Here is a 9,189-nt window from a genome sequence, read left to right as displayed (position 1 = left end):
CACATAGGGTAAAATGTGCCGGGATGCTGGAGCACAAACGAACAGCAGGCCACGCAGGGAGAGGACAGAGTGAAGGGAAAAAGTACCTCCATACCTTTATGGCATGAACACCACCTGTGTGATATAAATGCATAAGGCTTGAAGTCTCTGAAAATGTGTTAGTCGATTTGTTCTTCATGGAAAATCACCCAAAGGGAAGTATTCTGTGGCTAAAATAAAAAAAGAAACTAATTTCCTTTTGGTAAACAGTGAAAATAGCTCACAGACCCAAACACACTACATATAGGTTCATTTATTAATTTATCATATACATATATGCACACAATAAACATATGATTGATATTTCCAGGTGAAATTACATTCCCTTTCATGTTCCCTACATATTCTAACATTTTTCCCTTTATCAGTGTCCGATCACACCAAAACCTCGATTTTTATTTTTTACTTTTGCACTGGTGTGTTTCTGGTCATTGTCCTGCTGCAGAACTCAAGTGCTCTTGATCTTCAGGGCATGAACTAATGCTCAGACATTCTCATTCAGGATTTTCTAGTAGAGAGCAGAATTCATGGTTCCATCAATTACAGCAACTCATCCTGAAGCAGCAGAGCAGCCCCCGACCATCACACTGTTGCTGTGAAGTTGTTTTATGTCTGATGTAATGGGACTCAAACCTTCCAGAAAAGTTCAGCTTTTGCCTAGTCAGTCCACGGGATGTTTTCCCAAAGGTCTTGGGAATCATGAGGATGTGTTTTGGGTACAGGGTGAAACGAGCCTTTGTGTTGCCAATTCAGCCATATTTGAGCCTTTTTAACATAATTATCAAAGAAATAATCCAACTTGCTGTGAGGCAAACACCATCACGCAGTGTTGGTGAATGAAATTCAATTACTGTACAAGTAATACTGTACAGCTTATGGATGCAACTTACCAACTAGCTAGCTAACTGCTGAATAAAGTATCACCCAAATGCAGTGTTTTCTAGTGCAGAAAAACAAACAAAACACAGGATGGCAGCAAACAAAAAGCGTCAAAATGCAGAATTCACCCGAGGATAGTGCAGTTGCTACTTCCAGCTTTGATGCACGCACGCACGCACGCACGCACACACACACACACACACACACACACACGCACAAATTCTGCTGTTCTAATTAAGTTTCAGCCAAAGACAAAAAAAAAACAAAAAAAAAAAAAACGTATTGTTCCGATAAATCACAAGTGTCTGTGTTACATAAAAGTTATGCCTTCAAATAATCCAGTAACCCAGTTAGAGCGTCTGTAGTGAGTAATCCATTACAAATGTTATTCTGTAAGCTCTTGAAATACTTCACCCTAAAAAAATTTTTTTAATTTACTTTTATAAAAACTAATAAGATGCCAAATTACAGTCATTTATCTACATTCCTAAAGAAAATCATTTTCTTAGAGGTTGAATGTTGTGCTTCACTAATTTCTCACACTGTGCCAGGTAAACTTTAGTAATATAACATGACTTCAGTTTGTTATTTGCCTGATATACAGAAATATTTTAGTTATAGGCAAATATGGCAGAATTTAAGAAAGAAAAGAGAAAAAAAGTATTTGTATTTATGATAGGTTTACGATGGTTGTGTGGAAGAGCAGAGCAGCAGCTGCTCAAATATGCAGAACCACCACACCACAGTCAAAGCCACTTATATCACATTTTTTCTCCATTCTGATGCTCTGTTTGGAGTCCAGCAGGTCGTCTTGACCACATCTACGTCCCTAAACATGCAGAGTTGCTGCCATGTGAGTGGCTGATTAGGCATTTCTTTTAATGAGCAGCACAACAGCTGTAGCCAGTGAAGATCATCCTTGTGGTGTGATCATCCTCGTGTACCAGTCAGCATGGCCTTAGTCTCTAAAGTGACTTTGAGTTAATCCTTAGTTTTACAGAGACAAAAGGTGGATTTTCTTTGCTTTATTAAACATAATTTATGTTTTCCCTTCTAAATCAAGCATTCAAGCACAAAACAAATCAATGCCTTCAGACAAAACCAAAGATCAAGTGGACGATCGTCTCACATTTATGGAAGCCTGTTTCCGCCACTTAAAAAAAAAAAAAAAGAAAAAAAAAGAAAAAAAAAAAAAAAAGATCCATAACTCAAAATTCTGAGTTATTTTCTCAAAATTCCGATTTATTAACTCAATATTCTGAGAAAAGCAACTCGAAATTTCGAGTTAGCGCTGCCAATCAGTAATCTACGTGAATGACGTCATTTCCTTGTTACCCGGAAGCTGAAGCCCTCAGCTACAAATGCTACAGCTAAGCTACCGGTATTACATCCAGTCGTGAATGCACAGATTGCTGAGTGTTTTCAGCCTGGCTTCACAAATGATGAAATCCCTGTGTTATTAGCTGAATCACATGGTGTTACTATCAGCAAACGTATTCGCAAAAGCGCCAATTTGTTGGGATCCGTTTTTGAGTGCGCGTTCCTCTGCGCGATATGCTTCCGGGTAACAAGAAAGCGACCTCATTCACGTATATTTTTGATTGGCAGAGCATTTCCCATAACACAGAATAAATCTAATTCAATCACAATGTTGATTCTTTGTGTTTAAAATTAATAAAAATGAGGAACACGTCTGCAGGCTGAAACCCACTCGAGTGGCCACAATTCTGGTTACATTTGGTAACAGAATAACTAAAAAAAAGATATCTATAAAAGATTAAAAACTAACTGCACTGTGCATGTGGTGGACCACCACAAAAAAAGAAAAAGAAGAGAAATGATCATCGGACTCTGTGACAGATTCTGTGCAAGTGAAACATGCAGTCTTAAATCAAAGGAAATTTGACTGCACAACAGCGTTAACCGTGTGTATTTGACTCAGTGGGTAGGTGTGACGTGTGCATCGCAGTGATTTGTGTTTAGCTTCTGAAATCTTAAATTCAATGATACAATAAAATCTGTAAAGGTGTTAAACACTGAAGTGGATTAAAAGCACCTTTGCCCCGCGGCTGGTATTTTTTGCTACTCTAAGTGAATTTCACCTGATATTAGCTAAAAATGATTAGTTTAAAATCTTTAGTTTGATTCAGTCTCAGATGTCCAAGGCCCACGGCTTGAAAGACCCTGGTTTGCTGGCTGGAACCTGGAAACAAAAAGAATAGGAATTAATGTGTAAAGTTTTGGTCTTCAAAACAGTTCTGCACACCATCATCATTCCCACAGGTATGAGCTTCCTGCCATCACTCACAGTGGCCTCTCATTAATATGAGCAGAATGTGCTTAAAGTTTATGTGACAGCTGAACTCCTCGACCTTTCCTGTCTGTAAGCATAAATTTACAGTTACAGGACCTGAAGTTTACAAACTGTCCCGTTTAGGCGAACTCCAGATTGTGTAGCTGACATGTGTAGTTACCTTCTGAGTGAATGGGGAGGCAGAGGCTAAGCAGGCCCTCTCTGGTGTTGCAGGGGAGTTTAGAGAAAAGGGTCCCTTCAAACCAGAATCGGAGCGAGCAGCAGCCACGGCGTCTTTGATGGCGAAGAACACCGAACTGCCCAAGAAGAGGGTGGGTTCTCCAATACCCTGCACAGGAGACGAAAATCAGCAACGCACCAAGTACAATAGAAAACTAAAAGACTGAGGTGTTTGGAAGTAATCTTCCTCCTTGTGTCTGACCTTTGAAGAGTAGATGGCGTGGGGGTTGTCAGAGTCGGGCAGCAGGTAGACGTTAAACTGCAGCGGCACATCGCAGACCGCCGGGATCTTGTACTGAGACGGTCCTCGAGTGTACAGCAGCCCGAAGGGAGAAAACTTCAGCTCCTCCAGAGTGTAGAGACCCAAACCCTGCATGAACGCTCCCTCAATCTGAGAGAAGGGAAGAAATCAAGGAGAGAGACGTTAATTACTACGCTCTGCTAAAAGTTGTTTTTTTACTTAACTAAATTCAGCTGTTCAGGTTTTAAAACACTGGGTGAAATGGGTGCAGCCACTTACTGAACCGTGCAAACGGGCTTGAGTATACATATCGACTGGGGGGGTTTGAACAGTTCTAACAAACCTGAAGGTCAGCTCAGGTAACTTTTGGCTCTGGACCTCTGGTTCCCCCTTTTTAAATGATTAAAATTGCCATGGTTTGGTTGCAGACAGCCCTCCGCGAACCTGGTTCTGCCAGAGTTTTCTCCCTGTTAAAAAGCAAGTCTTTTCTTTTCCATTTACACCAAGTGCTTACCCACAGTGGGTTGTTTGATTGCTGAGGGTTTCAATGCATTATTGTAGGGTCTTTATCTTACAATATAAAGCACCTTGAGGGGATTGCTGTTCTGATTTGGCACTATATAATAATTTGAACTGAATTACTTATTTGGTGTGACCACCTTTATTCTTCAGCACATTCTGAACTCTCTTAGCTTTGTCGTGTCTTTAATAAGGGTGGGTTTTAATGATGGATTCTGGCTTGGATAACGTGATATCAATTCATTAAAATCCTGAATCGATTGTTTTATACAAATGTATTTTGCCCAAAATTCCAGAATCTCAGGTGAAACGTCACAAAATTTTGACAACCACCAAACATTTAAAACGGTAAATGAGAGCAGCTACACGGGTTCTGCACAAAGACGTAAACACAAAGCGCGGACCCGCGGATCAAAATCAGTGAGATGTGGCTTTCTCACCGATGGCACGGACACGGTCGGGGCTGAAAGCCGACAGCTCGCTGATTCTGATGTTTTGGCGGGTCCGCGCTTTGTGTTTACGCCGATTCTAAAGCTGTTAGTTTGATCTCTCTCCAAACAATATTGACTGAACCAGCAGCAAAAGAAGATCCAAACTAAGCTTCACATAAACATCGTTTTGAATTCCCTCTGACTTTTACTGTTTTGCATCCACCACAAAAAAACAACAACAAAAAAAACAAACAAACAAAAAAAAAAAAAAAAACAACCCACACTTCATGCACAGCTCTCTCTCTCCCTCTCTGTACTTCAAGAACAGTTTCCCGTCTATCCCTGAAATCTGTTTTCTGCATTATTCGCTTGCTTGTTACGCACAAGACTGTTGTTTACAGCGCTGTCGGCCGATGTTTTTTTTCTTTTCCTTTTACTCACTTCCAAAAAGAAAACCTAATTTCTGCTGTTCTATACTGAACAGATTTAAACTTTGTAAAATTATACAAAATGCAAAACGCTCAGCCGTGTCTCTAATAAAACCACTGTAACTTCAGAGGTAATGTTCATAAGCTGATTAATGGTTTTCTTTCGTTTTTGATGTACTGCAGAATATTTTTATAAAATCCCAGGCCAGGAAAATCGCCCTCATGTTTTTCTGTGTTTTATCTTCAGCTACTTTGACACAAAGGCCTCTGCTGTGACGCTCACACCTTTGATAAAGTCTTGCGAGTGTCAGCTTCCTTTTTATAGATACAAAAATATGTAAATGTACTGATCTGAATTATAATATTTCTGACTGTCTGAGGCAAAATTTCCCAGATTCAAATCAAACTGAATCGAATCGATTCAGGACCTTTTGAATCGGAATCGAATCGATTCTAGAAATCAGTGACGATACTCAGCCCTAGTCTTTAAGTAGTCTTCAGGAATAGTTCTCCAGGCTTCTTGAAGGACATTCAAAGCTCTTCTTTGGATGTTTCTGCCTTTTGTTATGTTCTCTGTCAACATGATCCCACACTGCTTCAATAATGTTGAGGTCCGAGCTCTGGGGAGGCCAATCCATGACTGATAGTGCTCCACTGTGTGTTTTTCTGTCCAGGTATGATTTTACTGCTCTGGCAGACCTTCAGAAAGCCCAGAGAACTATTTCTCAAGAACACAAATTCTGGCTCCAGTCTTTTTCATGCTGTTTACATTGTGTTGGTTAATGACACTGAAACAACTGCCAGGCAGTCATGCAAAGATGTAAAATGGCCGTAGGTCTGACCTGGCCCATGTCCACAGATGGGTTCACACTTTTGCCGATATCCACTACGATGTCAGTCCTCAACGTCTGCAAGAAGCACAAACATGAAAAGAAAACTAAAAAAGGATTCCTTTATTTTCTGGCAATATTCCTTCTGTTTGCAGCAAGTGGCATTCAGAGTCGAGACCGTTCAGACAGACCCTGTATTCTCCGGTGAGGCAATCCAGCTCCACCTCGGAGCAGCTCACTCCGTAGGTGTAGTAAGCATAAGGCTGGCCCTCCATCTTGTCCCAGTCGACGTAAAGGTCAGGACCTCTGAGGACAAACAGGAAGATACAGTCACTTACTGCTACTTCATCCATTATGGGTGTGGGGGGAGATTTCTATCATACTTGTAAAATCCAGTCGCTGACAAACTGATCTTCTCCATAAATGCTTTATTGGCCTGCGTTCAAAGAAAAGTTATGTTATTTAAATGCTCCAAATCTAACAACATCATTCAAGGATTTTCGTACCCAGCTCTCCCAGGTTCCTTTGGGGTTCTTCTTTCTGATTGGCTCCAGTCGCTGGTACAGAATCTGGCAGGCATCTTTGACCGCCATGCCGTTAGCATCGGTACCAAAGGACGCAGCAGATGGGCAAGTGTTGGGAACGGTGTTGGTGCTGGTTTCACTGATGTAGATCTTTGAGGGCGGGATGTGAAGCTCCCGGCTCGCAATCTAACAAACAGAAAAAGCCAGACCCCAAAAGGCATAAATCTGGTGTTTTTCTGCTTTTTTGTAATAATACTGAAGCACAAATCTGGCCAAAGACAGACCAACAAAACGAAAACAGCAGTGACACAAACTTTACAGTATTTTTAATGTTCATCCTCTTAACGTCAATATCTGCAAATGTCTCAAAACTACAACCAAACCCCCCCAAAAGCCAAAAATAGTTTACTGAACATTTCTGATACATAAGCCCATAATTAACACCTGCTCATTGCAGCCACAGATGTCCCGTGGTGCGACCTGGCCGGTGAAATTTGCACCTCAAACAGTGCAACTCTCGGGAACTATTTTCAGTGGCGGATAAATTAGAATTGGTGCCCTTTTTGCATTTGTGGCAAAACGATGGTGGAAGCGAGCATAACGGGAGGTAAACCTTTGTAAGCAGGTAAAAATAAAAATCGTGTCTACCGCTTCACCAGTGTGCTGCCTTCACATGTTTTCAGTGCTACAGTTATCTCACGCAGATTATCCAAATATAATGGTGTTAAACATTAAACTGGAAGGCTCTAATGCAATATGCAGCAATACCGTTAAGCTGTTGTTGTTTTAATCCACCCAACAATTGTCTTCTTATCTTTTAAATAGCATTAAAATAAATGCATTTATCGTGTGATTCTTTAAGTCTTTTTATGCTTATTTCTTGATTTTGATGCACAAAATGATTTTATTATTTAACTATTTTTAACATATTCCTAATTTATACATCTCGACGTGCTATTTTTTTCCCCATGTACTCCATTTATATATTTACATTGTACATTTATATAGCTCAACATGTGTTTCTTATTATATTTATAAGATTTTTACATGCATACATTAACACTAATTAATTTAAGTTAACCTTTTGGAGTGCATTTTTTTTTTTTTTTTTTAAAATACACAAATACATGATATTTTGTTATATACACATTTTTTTGTCGTTTCCAGTGAGGTGCTTCACACAGTACCTGCTGCATTTTCGTGTGGACTCCCTGACCCATCTCCGTCCCACCGTGACTCACCAGAACCGAACCGTCTTTGTAGATGTGGACCAAAGCTGCAGCCTGCCACAAACAAAACTGAACTAAACAGAAGCAAGCGGCTACTGAGCTGACTGCATGCAACCTGCAGTCGCGCAGCCACAGCAGTAACAACTACAAAGAAAAAAAAAATACCCAAAAAACACAAACATAAAGACCCTGAAACAGGCTCTTGTCTTTACACACAGGACTTGAGCAGAATTGGCTCTTTGGCTTCTGTAAGCTGTAAAAATCTAAGATATATTCTTGCAGTGTGTCATTCTGCAAGACTTCACGGAGTCATTGTGACATCACAGGGTGTCATGCAGTGTTGTGCAGCTCTCTCCATGCCCTTTTGCATGATCTATTACTAGATATGGCTTCTTTTTGTATGGCGCCAACAATGAAGGCAAAGTTTTTGCTGACTTTCACATCAGCAAAAACTTGTGAACATGAGCACAAAACTCTGGAAACTCCAAGCCTGCGGGGACAGAATAAGATCAGACCTGATTAAGGAAGCCATCTGAAAAGGCGATGCCATATTTGATGGGGATGATGGAAATCCCCCTCTTCTTCCAGCGGTTCTGCTCGTTAAACTGCTCGATGGCGCCACGGCGGGCACTGTAGTCAGACCGGCGCTTGCACTCTTCCCAGCAGCGCAGCAAGTTCTCGGGGTTGAACTCAAACTTGTAGTGGGTGGTCGAAGGGCCCCTGTACATGTTCATCTCCCGAATCTGATGAAGGATTTTAAACATTTAATTAGATGCTGTTTTGTAAACCCGGTCGAGCTCGTGGCAGGAGAGGTTGGGGCGGAACCTTGTCGGCGGGGCATCCCAACACCATGGCAACGTCGTTGATCATGTTCTCCACGATCAGCAGGCCCTGGGGCACCCCAAAGCCCCTGAAGGCAGTGTTTGATGGCAGGTTGGTCTTGCATGCGGTGCCGCGACCTCGCAGATTGGGGATGTTGTACGCGGTGTCCATGTGGAGGACCATCTTCTCAGCAACCTGCAAACACCACAAAATCCACTCTTACGTTCTTTGGCGTTTCACTTACATTTATCTCCAGTAGCATTTCCTTTTTCCACTTACCAAGGGAGACTCATCTACAGTGTTGCCACTGTTGGCAAAGAACTGGAAATCTGCAGCAACAATCTTCCCATCATTCATGAAACCCACCTGAAACAAACAGCAGTCAACTCCCAGGATGATGACGAACACAAGTCAACAACGCCTTTAAAACTAAAAAGTTTAAAGATCTTTTGGTCACAACCTTTCAAAACTGAAGATGAAATCCTTTAAAGCCCACATTTGTAAACCACCAAGAAAGTAAGAAATGTAAGACAACTCTTTACAAAAAATACTGGAGCTACCGCTCAACCTCCTAGTAGATACACCTATGGTATTGATTTAAAACTCCTACATCGCTTCTTTGAGTTACTGGAGTCACAAACTTAGGCATCCACGTTTCACGCCTGCTCGGTAGAGTGCAGACAATACCACATCAGCCTTTACAGCTGAGAGACA

General features: G+C 41.2%; 1 protein-coding gene across 2 annotated transcripts in view; it reads right to left on the bottom strand.

Moving 5' to 3' along the window:
• Positions 1 to 277: 277 nt before the first annotated feature.
• Positions 278 to 9,189, bottom strand: part of aox6 (aldehyde oxidase 6) — a 32,701-nt gene continuing 23,789 nt past the window's right edge. For both annotated transcript variants that reach the window (XM_085397354.1, XM_085397353.1), the window contains 11 exons: positions 8,755 to 8,841; positions 8,479 to 8,670; positions 8,169 to 8,396; positions 7,612 to 7,707; positions 6,407 to 6,610; positions 6,284 to 6,336; positions 6,092 to 6,206; positions 5,913 to 5,978; positions 3,654 to 3,842; positions 3,393 to 3,560; positions 278 to 3,121 (listed from right to left, as the gene is read on the bottom strand). In XM_085397354.1, coding sequence (XP_085253480.1) covers positions 3,071 to 3,121; positions 3,393 to 3,560; positions 3,654 to 3,842; positions 5,913 to 5,978; positions 6,092 to 6,206; positions 6,284 to 6,336; positions 6,407 to 6,610; positions 7,612 to 7,707; positions 8,169 to 8,396; positions 8,479 to 8,670; positions 8,755 to 8,841 — 1,449 coding nt within the window. In that variant the 3' untranslated portion in view covers positions 278 to 3,070. The remainder of the gene's footprint in view (positions 3,122 to 3,392; positions 3,561 to 3,653; positions 3,843 to 5,912; positions 5,979 to 6,091; positions 6,207 to 6,283; positions 6,337 to 6,406; positions 6,611 to 7,611; positions 7,708 to 8,168; positions 8,397 to 8,478; positions 8,671 to 8,754; positions 8,842 to 9,189) is intronic.

This window comes from Rhamphochromis longiceps, linkage group LG23 (assembly GCF_057381845.1).
Source record: "Rhamphochromis longiceps isolate RC_006_pf linkage group LG23, R_longiceps_female_GT1.1, whole genome shotgun sequence".
Taxonomy (NCBI): Eukaryota; Metazoa; Chordata; class Actinopteri; order Cichliformes; family Cichlidae; genus Rhamphochromis; species Rhamphochromis longiceps.
This window is presented reverse-complemented; position numbering and strand designations above follow the sequence as displayed.